The sequence below is a fragment of the Paralichthys olivaceus genome, chromosome 11, assembly GCF_024713975.1.
Source record: "Paralichthys olivaceus isolate ysfri-2021 chromosome 11, ASM2471397v2, whole genome shotgun sequence".
Classification (NCBI taxonomy): Eukaryota; Metazoa; Chordata; class Actinopteri; order Pleuronectiformes; family Paralichthyidae; genus Paralichthys; species Paralichthys olivaceus.
In genome coordinates, this window is record NC_091103.1 from 20,172,441 (window position 1) to 20,189,038 (window position 16,598).

The 16,598-nt window shown below is 41.8% G+C and overlaps 1 protein-coding gene and 1 long non-coding RNA gene across 2 annotated transcripts; one reads left to right on the forward strand and one right to left on the reverse strand.

Moving 5' to 3' along the window:
• Positions 1–1,206: 1,206 nt before the first annotated feature.
• Positions 1,207–3,955, reverse strand: LOC138412081 (uncharacterized). Its single transcript, XR_011244588.1, has 3 exons — positions 3,355–3,955; positions 2,066–2,158; positions 1,207–1,637 (listed from the first exon to the last, which is right to left on the reverse strand). It is a non-coding gene; the product is annotated as an uncharacterized lncRNA (long non-coding RNA).
• Positions 3,956–5,817: 1,862 nt separating this feature from the next.
• Positions 5,818–16,576, forward strand: LOC109630049 (uncharacterized). Its single transcript, XM_020088058.2, has 14 exons — positions 5,818–5,973; positions 8,269–8,598; positions 8,768–9,076; positions 10,480–10,761; positions 10,843–10,999; positions 11,575–11,744; positions 11,836–12,117; positions 12,245–12,547; positions 12,646–12,930; positions 13,015–13,177; positions 13,788–13,948; positions 14,078–14,153; positions 15,312–15,339; positions 15,493–16,576. The coding sequence occupies exons 1-14, from the start codon at positions 5,856–5,858 to the stop codon at positions 15,637–15,639; spliced, it is 2,811 nt and encodes a 936-aa protein (XP_019943617.2). The 5' UTR covers positions 5,818–5,855; the 3' UTR covers positions 15,640–16,576.
• Positions 16,577–16,598: the final 22 nt, after the last annotated feature.

The window sequence follows — 16,598 nt, forward strand, 5'->3', positions numbered from 1 at the left end:
CCAGATCCAACCATCAAAATAGAGACTTGACATCAGCTAATGGAGACGGAAAACATAATCATCTCCATCACAGCATGTGTGTGTGTGTCTCGCCTGTCGTCTCTCCTGAACCGCCTGAAGACAAGGATGAAGGAGAGTAGCAGAGCGATGAAGGTACATTTAGGCGTGATTCAGGTCTATAAAACTGTATTGATTCTCTGCCTGCCTTCCTGCACAGTCCCTGCCTGGCGGGTGCCAGAGTAATTTGTCCCCCGGGTCTAAGGTTGCATGTGAATTTTTCTGTTGTGTCAGCTGAGTTTAGTGCAGTGCATGCTTGAGAGGAGGTGAACTCTCATTATCCCACACGGCTTTAATTAAGAGCTTGCTGTCGATGAAAGCAACATCTTTTACTCATTTAGTACCTCCTACAGTAGACATCTCCGAACAGCAATAAGCAATATTTCATCTTGCACAGTAGAGTGCAAGCAATTTTGACATATGAAACAAATTTTACAGAAAATACATTTTTTATTTAAAACTACATTGTATAAAGTGTCGAAGAAAGTAGCTTTGTTGTCAGGTGAATCAGAATATGCACCTTTTTGTAAATGATCTTTCTTGAACAGTAATAGTCACCTCGTCTTAACTACTGAGACTGTTTTCTGGCCCTGATTTTCTGTTTATGGATATTTACCTTGGTTTTCCTTGTTTTTGGATTTGTTTGTGTTTGGTTGTTTTTATTCACTGTGTTCCCCTTTTCCTGTTTTATTTTTGAAATGATGCTCTTTGTGTCTGCCCCTGTTCCTAATGTGTTTCACCTGTGTTCAATCATCCTGCCTCCCTTGTGTACGTAAGTCCATGTGCTTCCCTTTGTCAGTTGATCTTGTTTCCGATGTCCTCTTGATCGTCTGGTTCCTTGTCTATTTCAGTCATGTGTTCCAGCCATATCATGTTCCTTAGTGTTTTTCATGCTTTGAACTTCAGTTAATTTATATTGATAAGTGCTGGTATTAAACATGTTTTTTATTTATTTTTCTCTGGCTGCTGCATTTGGGTCCTCCTGCTTTCCTCATTCCAGACAGTGTGTCTCATATTGTCCTCATGGTGCTGTTGAGTTTCATCAAAAAAGGCCTAAAAAGTCAAATTAAAGTGCAAAGCAACCAATGATCCATCTTTTTGAAGGTCAAGTGTGACCTCTTGGTTCTGCAACAATATGAGTACACACGATTCAAATGTTCTCCTTTTATTTATTGTGTGAGAGAAAAATGACCCCTAACCTCAGGTACAAGTTCTTGATTTTAGTCCTGATAGAGACCTTTTTTTTTCTGGGTATACTGTAGATGGCATCACTTCCTTAGATGAGCCTCAAGAACTCGCCTCCTCCCCTGTTTAGAGATGTACAGGTTGCGTTAGCACAGACTGCTGCATGAAGAGTCCTGTGGTGGAGGAAGCCAGGACGAGTGCCAGGTCTGGAGGGGTGCACAAACCCAGCCATGCTCAGCTTGTCCAAAACAACCGGTGCAAGAACCAGAACCATCTGCTGTCAATTTCTCTTACATTCTCATTTTATGCTCTGCCAGCAGCAACTAATCCTCCCATCCACGCATAAGCCACGGAAGTTTTGCCGTGGACACCGTGGTTCCCCCTCTGATGTTTGTCTGAGAAAACAAAGGAACGGAAAGAAACATCTTTCAAAGCAGAATACATTTACACAAACCGGCCCACATGCTCAATCTTCTACTTCCTCTTATGACCAAATCTGCCTCTCCACTGTTCTCTTCCATCAACTAAATAACCATTAAGCACTCACAAGTACTCTCAGCTGCTGAAGTACATAAATGGCCTGAACATCATATGCATCATCTTCAGGTCTGCCACATCACTGTTTGAGTAATTTCCTCCAATTAAATAACCATTAAGCACTCAGCTTACTGGCCTCGTCAACCGATAAGACACATCTAGTTGCAAGAAAAGATTGATCAGAGATGTTAACGTCTCATTGATAAAACTGTAGCAGAAGTTGTTTGTGTTATCTTAATCATCTTTTGTATAGAGGAAAAGAAGTGTGTATTCAGTTTTTACTTACTCAACCTTTTTGCACTTGCAGTAGTTTCAGTTCTGAGCTGAATCACAAGAGGTGCAGCCACGTGTACGTTCTGTGTCCTTTCAGATCTTTTTTCTGTCGGTTGTGAAACTGTTTTTAGTATTTTAGTACGAGTCACCACATTATACCAACACACAACTATGTGATCATAGAAAACTATTACTCAGCAGGATTCACATGATCTGAGGGAAAATTCAAGCTTCCATTTCTGGCTGATGTCACATTGCTAAGTAATGGATTTTAAAAGCATGAAAAGTAATGTGACTTATCAGACATAAGCTCATAAACAATTATCATTCATTATGGATGTATATTATTATGAGGCATTATGTTTTACAGGAGCTGATAAGATGTATAAGTAGCCACTGTATGCCCCATAAAAGTAAGGTAACAGAGAATTGTGAATGAATTTAGGTTGATTTGCATGGATTATAGAAATTAGACATATTTGCTCTTATTCTGCATTAAAGGGGTTTACTGTTTGAAGCTGCTTTTCTGTGGTCAGCACCCCTGCAGCACTGGTTTGTGCCCCACAGGACTTTTTTGTTCACAGAAAGTATTAATCAATCAAAGTTCAATTTTTATATACTCAATACTGTACTGAAAGACTTTTTACCTCACGGTTTTGACTGCCAATTTAAGTTTTAAAAGTATAGTTTGAAATATACTTTTGTTCACATTACAGAGTGCTTTTAGGTTTAGTAGGCTACAACGTAGCTTTGACACAGAAGCATGAATTGGGCTTTGCATAAGAAGCTATGGCCAGCAAATACAATATGTTAGAAATCAGAAAAGAGTAGCTATGCTAAACCTTGTAGAACTGCTAATCGTATTAGCTTAGCATAAAAGTTGCTTCTCAGTTCAGGGGCTGCATCCACTGGAGGCTGCATTTGAATTCACATGGGAGCGTCTATGCTGTCCCATTTCGAAGGATCCAACAGGTGGATCCTTCTCAGGCCAAATCTATCCCAGGATTTATTGCATGATAAAGTTAACAAGCCACTCAAAGTAGCTATAAATGCAATGGTAAAACTGGGACAAGCCAGTGTCACAAATAGGCCATCCAACGTGGACCAAAACTGATTCCAGTTCTGCCTTTCACAGTCTACGCAGCCTACGGAGGCCGCCTCCTATCGAGGACATGATCTACACCCCTGAATTGCAACACAGCCAAAGACAGCTAAAGACTGGGAACGACTGGAAACAAGGGAATGGCTATAAACTGTCTCGGTCCAAAGGAAAGAACCCTGTAAAAACTCGTTTTTTTATACCTTTTGTTTTGTTTGTGACATTTCTGCATCCACATTCAAGACAACTCTCAACTCGAGAACGTCTTAACTCCTGCTGTTAAGTTGATGCATCCAATTTAGCTTTGCTGATGCTACAAATACTCATGTGCTGTCATAATAAGACGAGTTTCTCCCATGATGATTTGCATTTGGGATCATGAGCTTGAAACTTGGAATTCTTTTATCTTGGAAATTTCTGACCTTTGATGTGAATCAAATGCAGCACTAACGAAACCACTAAGCCATATAAGCCAACAGTCTGTCTGCTTTTGACACTGCATAAAACTTGATAACCAAATCCAGGCTGAGACGGAAAGTGTTAACTTTTATGACAGACGATGGCTTCTTAAGGAGGCCGTTCCGACACCGTGTAGCAAAGGAGCCAAAACAAGACAAATTATTTAAAAACAATACCTGACTGTCTGCCTCGCCAACCAAACTTTTTGTGTTTTCTCTCTGCGAGTGCAGACCACACACGTCCTTACAAAAGTGAATGGTATTAGATTGTACTTGAAGATTTATTTAGCCCAGAGAGAAGCGCATGGTACTGATATTTCTTCTGACTCAGACTGATAGTGGCGTATCAATCAAGTGTGTGTGACAGAGTGGAGTGTGTGTGTCTGTGTGTGTGTGTGTGTGTGTGGGAGGGCTGGGGGCTTCATGATAATTCAGCTGTGAATGAATAACAGCAGGAAGAGATGGTGCTGCAGATGATCTGTGATTTTCCCTCCTGGAGAAAGTGATGATAAGGTCCAACAGAGTTAAGTAGGTTAACACGCAACCCTTCACGGGCAGGTTCGCTGGTGTTTTACTGCACACACATTATTACTGGCTGATCACCAGCCACCTTTTTCCAGCTGTATTTCAACAAGGCCATAGAGGAAGTGATGGCTCGAACGACAGCACGGTGAACGGGACGCCGTTTATACATCTGTAAAATCTATCCATACCTTGTCTGTAAGATGTTAACAGTTCGTCATCAGTAAAATGCATTAGCTCGCAGACAGTAGGGCACACCCGGAAAAGACTGAGTTGTTCCAGACTTCTATTCCAAATTCCCCTCCACCTCCGCCCACCTTCATGGAGTAACCACTTCAGGTAATTTGATTAGCAGGTCCAAATTACCTCCAGCTCCATGTTCGTGTGATTACACCAGGTTTTAAGAGATAGACACAACTCTGCGTCAAGTGATTGCCCCCCCCCCCCAAAATCAAATGTTGCATGTAATTTCGCTGATGTTCTGAACTGTGTTTTACCTTCCGGAGATATGATCATTCGTGGTAAGAATCAAGTTGAGGAGCAAGACTGGGAGTAATCAGAGCTTTAGTCTGTCTTAGATCATCCCCACAAAAGCTCTGTCATCGATCTGTGGCGCAGAAGCTGATTTGGAAATATAGATTTGAAAAGTCCGAATTTGCTTTCCCTTCATCTTTGATTCAGTCTGTATTCAAAACCAAATAACTAAATCAGACTTAAGAGACCAAGATATGATACTTTGGCTCGATTAACACTCTGATACCAATTACTCAAAAGTCTTTGAAGGACTTTCAAATGGAGATTAAATTCCACTCAAACAAGGTAATTTACACCATGTTTTTAGTCTAAATGTCCACTGATAACCGCCTCTGGAGCCGCATTCGTGCATTGATCACAGCGGACACTAAAAATATGGTGTAACTTATGGATAAGAAAAGGCATTTAAGGATTTGAATGGATGTTTGTCACCTGAACATTGATTGAGTGCGACACATTAAACTTTGTTCACAAATATTTTTCAGTTGCCGGTTTCATACTAGATGGATAGATAGATAGTTTCATTAACTGTCATCTTCCTGTGGAGTGGATGACTCAAGACTAAAGCTTGATCAACTTCTACAGGAAATAAGATTCACATTTAAAATTCACAATGAACCGCTGTTTACCGCAGAGCCCTTCAACAAAAACATCCACATTTATTTTTGTTTGCTGTTTTTCTTAGCAGGGTGACAAATTGTGTTCAGCAAATACATCTGACTAAAAAAAACCACAGTGTTCACTCAAAGTGATTTAGAGGAGCATTATACAATAACACAATACCCAGAGGTGAGTGATTTCCCAAACTGCTGGTCGTGAGCAGCAGAAAGTCAGGTTGTCTCTGACGGCCGTGCAAGGACATAAATGTTGCATGGCTTTACCACTTCCCAAGGCACCCTTCTATATGAGGTGACTGAGTAACTGAACAGACACTTCCTGCGTGGCGTCTCAGACCGTGGGCATCTGAGCAGTGAAAACCTTGAGAGACATGTAAATCTGCAGGGACTCCAATGCACAGAGGGACAATTATTCTTTTAGAAAGCTAAAGGGAGAAGTGGTTTTACATACAGATGCCCTGTGTGTGCGTGCATGTGTGTGCGTGCATGTGTACACACAAAGGCACATGCACATCAGTGTCAGCTGCGGAGGGTGTGTACCTATAACCTAAAACCACAGAACACACACTTTAAATGCCTTTTTGTGTCACATACACTCAGTGTATTTCACTCGATGACACCATCATGGGATGCTCGGGGCTGTTGATTTTGGGTCTCGTCCTGAATGTTGCTCACTGCTTGGAAATTCTGGGTAAGTCTGCAGTGCTGCAGTCCGTCTGTTTATGAGCTTATTTTACTGGCCCTGAAGGTCTTATTTAACCTGTGGCATTTCCACTAAACAGTGCAGCCATGGTTTTCCTGAGTGATTAGTCCAATTATAAATGCACACAGACCATAAAGCCACATGCCAGATGCATTTTAGAAAACTAACTTTTTTTTTGCAATTTATTACTAATTGCATGTTGGTGTTGTTACTCTGGCTGTCCGTTTATTATTATTGATCAGCAGTGTCACCTAAAACCTCATTAGTTCGTTTATAGCCTTTTAAAATTAATATATGCGTCGTTAAAATGTTTATTTTTTTCTTTGTGTCAGGGGACAACCCACAGCAGGATACCTTTTATTTAGATGATCCTTCTGTTTGGTTTTGACTTGAGTCTATCTGAGTTCCAACTGGAGATGAAAGTTTAAAAGTGTGAAAAAAGCTTTTTTTACAAAGTCAAAACTCTTTTATTTGTTTACCACTTCCCCTGTCTGCAGAGGAAAGTGTGCTGTGTGTGTGCTTGGTGCTGTGATTGGTGAGAGAAAAAAGTACCTGGGGCTCAGGAAATATGATGCAGAGCATGAATGCATGATTTTTTTTTTATATAGTTATTACTTTACCTGTATCCTTAAGGTGTGCATTTTCCATGCTTGGCTGACATTTATTTTGGCAATAACATGCAAGGGCAAATGAAGTATGAACCCACTAGGCATAATTGAACTGATAGAGCATATTTATTTCTCTCTCTCTCTCTCGCTCTGTCTCTCTCTCTGTCTCTCTCTCTCTGTGTCCTTTAAGGTTTTGGAGTCTCTCCACCTTGTTTCCGTCATGTAAAATAAAACCACCAGTGTTTCAGCCTTGAATTGTGTTTGATGCACGCAGCCTTTTTTAGGCTGCAGCAGCTGGCTCTGTGTTTAATGGTTATCCACGAAGCAGTGCTGCAGCAAGCTGTCACCATTTTACTCATCGTGCATCTAAAGTTGAATAGAAGGTCTTGGCTTCAAGCAGCTGATAGAGCAAACTGTGTCCTCAAGTGCACTTTGATGAAGTCAGCAGAGGTAGCAGAGTGAAGGGTACTTGGTATGCACTGGAGTCTGCACACTGTCCCTTCTGCAAGTGCTAAAACCTGTCAGCTTCTATTAAATGTCCTCTTCTTTGAGGCCTCTAATTGTTGCTGATTTCTCAATGGTGTGGACGGATGAGATTGCTGGAGTCTGGATATGGATCAGGGCGCAACTTTTGGACTGTTCTGTTAATTATGCACTGAGGGGACAAGGCAGACTTTATATAAGCTGTGTCCCAATTCATGGGTCACTTTGTTCGAGGTGGACGCGGCAGAACTGAAATGAGAGAGTCTGGTCTTAGGAGGATCTGAAGCCTACATACTTACATTTAAAAGTGCACCCATGACATTTTGGTCTCATCGTTTGATGCCATTATGTCTTTCTCGAAAACTGTTTTATCATTGGCATGCAATGAATCTTGGGATAGTTTGGCCAGAAAGGGACCCGCCCATTGGATCAGGGACAGGCTAGTTGCGCTGCTGTAACAGAACTGGTCAAATGCAGCTTCCAAAGGAGATGGCCCCTGAATTAGGACACAGCTAAAGTGGCATTATGTGCCACAAATGTCTATTCCTGTCTTTAACTTTTTCGAGGATAATAGGGTTTCTACATGTTAAATTTAATTTTCTGTTTCAAATAAGTGAACATTTACTGACTTGAAAAGCAGAACAGCAATAACTTATTTTTTATTTTCTGTAGCCTTATAATTATCCCCCATTATCCCTTGACCAAAAACATACAAAACAAATGGCATTTGATTAGTTTACATCAGATTATGAACACCCAAAACTAAGATAGTGATAATAGTTCTCTCTTAAACATCAGCACATAAGCATTGTCATTGTGACCTTGTTGACATGCTGACATTAAAGTTTCACATTCAAAGCACTGTTAGCATTTCTTCAAACTCTTAGTCTAGTGTATATTGATTATTGGCACGTTCTAATCATGATAAAATAACTGACAACCTCATGACCACTGACCCGTTTAGTCTGCCTCATCCATCACCATTTCACTTAACCAGGGAAACATAATAGGATGTGCACAAACCCCTTTCAAAGGCACAACAATAGACATTAATCAGCCTGCCGTCTGTCCTCTCAGGAACCAGAACAATCACATTTTCTCCCTCAACACATCACTGATTTGCTTGTGTTTGCAATTTCAAAAACGGCTCAGATGAACTTATGACCTCTCATTGTGCTGTTCTGCATCTCAGGTCTGAGAGAGGAGCCGATTGTAGAGATCACACAGAACGTCACGGCATTCCTGGGAGAAGTCGTGTACCTGAGCTGCAGGTACCTGGGCGACAGTGAGATCCAAAGTGCCAAGTGGATACGTCAGATTAACTCTAAAGTAAAATCGAAGGGACTGGCAGGATTTTCAAATGGTCAACCCTTTAACCGTGGTGACTTCTCGGAGCCGGATTCTCTCACCAACCTCACGGTTCAGATGAAAGTGTCCAGTGAGGACGCAGAGGGAGAGTACATCTGTGAGTTTGAATCAGAGGAGGGATATTTTTCTGACAGCGCTTTTGTCACTGTACTAGGTAAGTCAAGCCAATAATGTCTTATTCTTTCATTCGTTCAGATGAGGTTATGATGTAAATTTCTGGCTCTATGGTCACAACTTCATTTTGCATCATTCTCATTTTAATTCATTTTCATCTTTGACCTCAGACACATGGCTGACATGTTTACGTTTCAATTCGTTCACAGCTCGGCCTGATGTGCAGATCCTCGTGAATGGTGAGACCATAAACGGCACTCACTACCAGTCTGTGTCATGCTCTGCCGTCGGTGGCAGGCCCTCACCTCAGATCAGCTGGGTGGTTTCTGGGCGTGCTCCCTTAGATTACCCCTACACTGTGAGCATCAGCAACACTGCTCACTCGAACGGCACGTTCACTCAGAGCAGCATCCTCCGCTTCCCCACGCACCTGCAGAAAGAGGACAGCGTGACCTGTGATGTTCGACACCCAACCCTCGCAAACCCCAAACTCACCACAGTGAGGGTGGAAACCTACAGTACGCTCGCACTCAGCAGCACTTTGCATCTCTCTTATTGTTTTTGTTGCAGGGAGGTGATAAACAGAATTGTATTGCATCAGCATTCAGAGTTTTGTAATCATGACTTAGCATAAACTCAACAGTAACTGTCTCCCGCTAAATTTTTCACGTTTACCATCACTTCCCACTGCTCCACTAAAACACAGTGACAGACCATAAATCACAATACCAATGTAATGCACTCATGTGGGGATGCATTTTACTGGTTTTAAGCATATGGAAAACCATAATGCAGCTGTAACCTTGTAACTAATCAATCATATAATTTCCTACCAAAGTGCAGGATGCTGTTTGGTGATTCATTCGCTAATCATTCTTTTGACAAGAAAAGTTCTCACACAGTCACATTTTACAAATTTCACAACAAAGTTCTTTCATGTCATAAAGTATTAACTATGCATAGTTAATACTTTGCATATTAACTATGCAAAGTTTTAAACTCAAACAAAACTGTTCCAAGTCACAACCTGCGTGTAGGCTCTAAATTCTCATTACACAATAGACATAATGGCTAGGTGACCATTTCAATTTGGGCTTTTACCCATGAATGCTCTTCTTACACCACCATGCTAAGAGAGATTACATTATGAAAGTCCCCTGCCAGAAGCAATTCAGTACAAATCAGTACAAGTTAAAAAATATACCTCTTTTACTGTTTATTTCTGTGGGCGCAATATGTTTTTGACAGGCCTTTGCATCCAGCTACACTTCAGGCTGTGCAAATCATGCAAATCTCTACATGGATGTTCATACAGCAGGTTTAAGATTACAATCTCATTAGTATAAGCCAGGCTCATTTGTCCATGATGCATTCACAGTCCACTGAATAACTGCAGCTTAGGTAATTCTCCAAATGCTGTGGTAAAATCCACACATAACTTTAGGTGTTAGGTGTTAACAGATGGAAATTTCAAAGCCAAAGTGTTTTAATCGTACAAATCCTTCCCCAACACCCGAGCTATTAAGAGCTGTTAGCTCACTCCTCTTACTCATTAGGGAAGGCTGGCTATAGCATGACACTGCAGCTTTTATGTATTGGATAATAGATTTGATCTCTGCTGAGTCCCTCTATTAAAGCATGTGGTTCTCTCAGCTTTGGTTGGACAGCAGCTGGGCCAGACATCTGCTCTCAGCTGCAGCGTAGCCAACAGATGGGACAGGTGATAAGTCTAAGTCTCCCAAAACCAAGCAGAAGCTCCTTATGGTCTGTGTTTAGCTAACATCCAGCTCATCCGGCCCAAGCTTCCTATTAAACAAAAACACCTTGAGCCTTTACTTGATATCTGACTTTTTAATTCTCTGGAAAAAACATTAGAGCCTGTGAAAGAAAACCTCTTCTCGCCTTTCTTCCTGCTCTGCAGCGAGGCCAAATGTGACCATTAAAGCAGAGATGGTACAGAGAGGAGGAAATGAGTTCTGGGTGGTCTCATGCATTTCTTCTGGAGGGAGACCCGACACTGACATCTCCTTGGCTTTGAGCAACGATGAAGAGCTGCAAAGAGAAAACAGCACAGACTCAGACATGCAAAGAAGCTCGGTCTTCCTCCCTGTAGCAGTGTATGAGGGCCGCAACGTCACCTGTGTGTTTGACCACCCCAAATTTACACACGTCCAGTCACGAGCTGTAACTCTGCCCTCTTTTTGTAAGTACTGCCAGTGTCTGGAAAAACTCTGCTAAAGCTCATTAGGTGAAAGTCACCACAGATAACCTGTTTGATCCACAGATTTGACTGGAGTTCAGTTGTTGAACTCAGAGATGATAAACAACAGTGAAGACTTCAAACACACTGAAAATTTAAAGCTGCAGGAAGGACAGAGGGAAGTTGTCATCGGCCTGAAGGTCGTAGGGAATGTGCCGCGTTACAATATCACCTGCAAAAAGTAAGTGGGAGACACAAACAATAGAAACAGTCTGTTTAAAGGTGCTTTAGTTATGGAAAATTATCCCATGATTTCCTCAGGATTATCTTTAATCTTAGTAATTCCTTTTTTCATTGAGACTTATTTTTGATGAATTTGAAAAATGGCAACATATTAAAATTTTCTTTGCATTTGTTCCCATTTTTCAAAGTTTTACTTTAAATTTCTATATTTCATATGAGAGGGAAGGTCATGGGCAAGTGCTCATGTCATCATAAAACTTGACAGAATAGCAGTTGTTTCTAGTCTCGTCAGATATAGTTTTAGTTTTTCTCAAACAATATTAAAAACAACAATTTGCTTTTCAGAGACAACTGGTTTAGAAAAACATTTTTCTCATGTACATAAAAATCACATATCCTGTGGAGGATGTGGTAACACATTTTGTGGCATCACACCACAAGTGATAGACAGTAGGAACCAGATTTAAACACATTTCCTCATTTAAATTATTATTTATTCAATTGACATTTTTGATCATTTTGAAATTGCTGTGACATTTAAACTGAATCTGGAATCAATGTGTGTCTCTTCAGAGATGATGGGCCCTTGCCCACAGGTTTGGAGATGGTTGACAGTAGCCTTACAGTTCAGGGTCCTGTGGAGCTTCAACTTTCCGGCCTGTACGACTGTGTCGTCTCCTACCATCATCTTAAAGCAACACTGCAGATCAACATCACAGTTCATCCTCATGTTACTCAGCCTGGTAGGTAAAACTGGGAGTGATTTTTTCATGGTGAATTCCCAGCATCATATGTGATGTTAATGTGGCACCTCCTCTCCTCGTTTCTCCTCAGTTCCTCCCACGATACGAGTTGTTTTGCGAACTAAAGGTGGACACCGGGTGATTGAGTGCTCAGCAGCTGATGCTGTTCCTGCAGCCAATGTATCCTGGCTTCTACCAAAGGGTGTGTCTGGAGTCTCTTGGTCCAATTTCACTTCTCATAATGGAAGCCACTCTGTCAGGGGAGTTTTTCTCCTCCCTGCCTGCTCGCCCTTAGAGCTCACTGCAGAGTGTGTGATAAATCACCCGGCATTTGAGGAGCCAGAGAACAGAAGCATAACGCTGCCTCTTTGTGGTAGGTTCAACAAATCAAGCGTTGGATTGGTAGCAGACACATTTGGCCATGCAAACACCATAGATTTGATCTACTTCTCCAACGAAACACCTCACTTCCTCTTGTTTCACTTCTCTATTCCTCGCAGCTCGAACTAACATCACCATCAACTCCAGCACCACGTGGAAAGATGGTGAACAGTTCACGAAGGTCGACTGCACTGCAGACAGTGTTGCCTCTGCAGCAGTTATAACCTGGCATGTTGGAAACAGTGACAAGAGCATCATGGGTAACCTGTCAGAGCCTGAAGTCCAGGCTGATGGTTCGGTTTCAGCCCGTAGCTCCATTCACTTCATGTCATCTCTGTATGCTGGTCAGAATTTGACCTGCATGGTGGAGCATCCGAGCTCGGAGGCATCAGAGAGAAGAACAATACACATTCCTGTGCAGAGTACGTTACTCGTTTATTTGAAATATTTATTTTTGTGACACACACACAACCTTGCAGAGCTGATCATCTTCTTCCTGTCACCCTTTATTTTCTTTCAGGAGCCCCTCTGCTGAGTGTGTTTGTGGTCAGACAGCAGAACTCTCACCTCTGGCTGGGGGTGTGTGAATGCAGAGGAGAGGCTGTCGGGACAAACCTTGCCTGGATTCTTCCTGAAAATGCCAAAGGTCAAACGTCCCTGCACTCAGAGTATGAGGGAAGCTCTAAGAAAGCCAGGCTGATTTATCAGTTTCCTCTGGCCCTTCATGAGGGGCAGGACCTGACCTGTGTGTACCAGTCTAAACATGTGATCTCAGAAAAGAGGACCGTTCATATTCCCAAATTCTGTGAGTTCAAAAGTACAGTCATTCCAAATGTAGAAATTCACATAAATGCATCAAAGATATGAGGTTGAACAGACCTTTCTGCAGATATCTCCGCCGTGAGAGTCCTGAACCACACGAGCCCTCTGCGGAGCCGCTATGATGGTGAACCCGTCATACACAGACTAGCGCTCCAGGAAAATGATCACAACCAGAAAATACTGCTCCGAGTGGAAGGCAACGTGCCACAGTATGACCTCAGCTGTAAGAGGTGGAGTATCATTATGGTCATCATGGGGAAGCACCTGTGCACACACTGTACTGCACTAAATTCAATGTTAATCCCTAACCCATTTCAGGGAGCAGATACTCAGTTAAGAATGATCAGTAAAACTGGATTGTTTCCACAACACTAATGCTGTAGTGCTTTGACATGAATTGCAATTAGTAGATTGACATTTTGCAAAAATATGTTAATTTGCTTTATTGATGAGTGTGAGTGTAGATAAGAAGATCTACAGCCAGGAGATGGTTGGCGTAGCTTATACTGGAAACAGTAAAACCATCTAGCTCTGTCCAAAGATAACAACATTCCCCTTTAAAAGAAGCTTTAAAACTGCTCACAAATGAACATGTTATATCAAGCAGTTTTTTCTGTATTAAAAAAAAAGAAGCAAAAGTGTAAAAAAGGGCTTGTGTTTTTATGGGGATTTATGTGCGGGGCTAGTTCTTGGCCGGGTGCAGTAAACTTCCAGACAAGAGCGTGGTATCAATCTTCTCTGCACCTGTCCGTCCTGGCAATAAAGCAAATAAGCATATTTCCCAAAATGTCAAACTTTTCCTCTGAGGGCAAATTGATTTAGAAGTTACTTGTGTTTCAGGAGTGATGGCTCGTTCGTCCACATGGAGGGGCTGGCTATGGTCTTCCCGGCAGAGCTCACGGAGCGGGATGAAGGCCTGTACACGTGCTGTGTGTCCTTCTATCACCACATGGCCACAGTCAGGATTCAAGTGGAGGTCATGAGTGAGGACAAACAGTTTGGTAAGTGCCATGTTGTGTTTATTTTGCAGTCAGACTGATTTTCTCAAGATATGATCATACAACATTATCTGTTTGATTTGTGTGATATTTGTGGCTTTTGTGTGATGTATCTGTGTGTGCGTGTTGCAGCGCTGGCGACCATGACCTGCGTTTCTTCGGCCATTGCCCTCATCATCATCCTCGTCGTCACTCTCTGGGTGTGCTGGTGAGTTAATTGCCCCCTGCAAGTGACAGGTTGCGACTCTGCAGGTAAATGCCCTCAGGTAAATGAGGGCAACGCTGCTGAAGTCGTATATGAGACAAACAGGATGTGGGGATCGTTAACTGAACTCACCAAAACCCAAGTATCGTGCAGTTATTCATAAACAGGAAACAATGTGGCTGAAGCAGACAGGTACCAGTGTCACCTCAGTCTTCCTTGTAGACAGGTGGAAAATGTTCCCTTTGTCTGTGTGAACAACAAATGTATGTCTCCAGTTTTCTGCTTGGCTTTTAGCAGTGTTACTTCTGCACTTGACTGCTGTTGGTTGGCCTGTTATCATCAATGCCACATTGCTGACACTAAGGTGAAAAGTTCAAAAAGTTCACATTAGTATAATGAAACTCGAGCTGCCGTTCATCAATGAAAAAGAAAAGCCACAAATCCATCTCTTAATCCCAATGCTGCTGGAAAGCAAGACACACGTCTTTTACAACTGATGTGGGAAATCTGTCACGATGCTCCAGCTGCTTTATGGTTTCTGCCTGCAGACTTTTCCACATTTCCACATTCGCCATACGCCAAAATCAGAACTTTTCTCAGGAATGTTACTGAGGATCAGATCAGCCTGTGAGTGAAGCTGGTGGTTCAGAAGCTACTTCAATAGGCCTCCCTCTGTGGTCAGAACATTTGGTCAAGGTTCCATTGGGTGACAGACCCTCTGTCCCATTATGCCTTGCTCCAGTGGGAGGGTCCTCTCCTGTCAGGCTAATTCGGGAAGGTCAGTCGCACAGCGTTCACCAAGAATACACAAGAAAACATGACTCCCTGAGAGAGACGCTATTTTGGGACTAATGTGGACCCCCCCCCCCCATCCACTAACGGGGGACACGTTTTTGAAAACAGCAGGTCTTCATTGAGGTGATGTCAGTAGGGTCATAACATACAAAGCTGCTGCTTCTGACATCAGAGATCAATGATGAGGACTCGGGTCCCCTCTCACCTGCATCAATATTCCTGTCACATAATGTATTTGCACCTGCAACATGTCTACTTGAACTGTGTCAGATTGATCCACAGCGTCATCTAGTGGTGATTTCCAACAATACATCCAAACAGGACTTTTCTGATGACTAATACAAGTTTTTTTCTTTTGTTTTGTAGCACAAGAATTGGCAGGTATCAAAATAAGGTACAATTAAATCTTGTTATCATTTAAATGTACACAGCCTCTTCAGAAATCTTCACTTTAACTTCACCTTGGCTTCTCTGATTTTGCTCATTTATTCAAATCAGGAACCAAAAATAACCTCTGCTCGTCCTCTGACTTCCCTCCTTCTCTTAGATTCAGGGGCAGGAGTCTCTGTCGGCTCTGATGCAGGATCCCGGCTCTCCTGCGGTGAAGAATCCGGAGATGGTAGAAAAGGACAGCAAGGAAAATACTCAGCTGATCAGTTACTCCATCATCATCGATGTGAAGAGTGCGGTGTGAGGATAGAGAGGATGGTTTGCTTTTTATACAGCATTCAGCTTTAAATTCTGCACAATGATATGAAGGCTTCATCTCACTGCAGCACTGTTCATGTGTTCATTGTATTTTATATGTGACTGACTTACGTGACATTATCCAGTTTTTGTTCTTTTTAAAGATCTTAGTTTTAAAAGCATTACGTTTGCACTTTTTCATGTTATACTTGAATTTTGCTCTCATTTTTTATGCACGTTGTTTTCTCAGGTATTTGAAAGTATAATCATGCCTATATATTTTTTTTAGGTTTGTAACTATGCGACTGCACCATAACACATCCAGATATAGTAGACATTAATTAGACATTAAGAATTCTATAAATACAATTCCGAGACCTTATTTGATCCAGATGACAGCAGACTGGACCCACACACCCCCACATAAGGGCACAGTGTTTTTACACCCTCTAGTGGCAGATGATTATGGACACAGCTGAGTGAATCAGGTTTTAACCACTGCACAAATTTCATTTTAGATTTCTCTCGAACATTCTCTAATATCTCTGCCTTTATAGTTTATTAAAATAATATCAAGGCCATAGAATCACATCAATCACTAAATGTCATTAATGCTTAAAAGTAGGTGACTTCACATAAATACATTCTGACATCAGAAGGGTTTTGGAACTGGCATTTGGCGTATTGGGTTTAAATCTGGAGAATTCTGCCCCAATAGCAAAGAAGATTCTACATTTTCTGGTTGAGAAAGCAGCCCCCCAACATAATGCACAGTAAATCAAAGATTAGAGTTGAGACCAGACAGGTTTGCTAAAGATTGTAATCATAAACAAAGTGGATGTCAGATTTATTTGCATTTATGTCAGGAATATGTAGGTGCCTTCCTGTGTTTGTCTGTTTACATGTGTGGAATGAATAAAACAGATCAAAACAATTTAAAGTAACCATACGCTCCTAAAGTTGTTC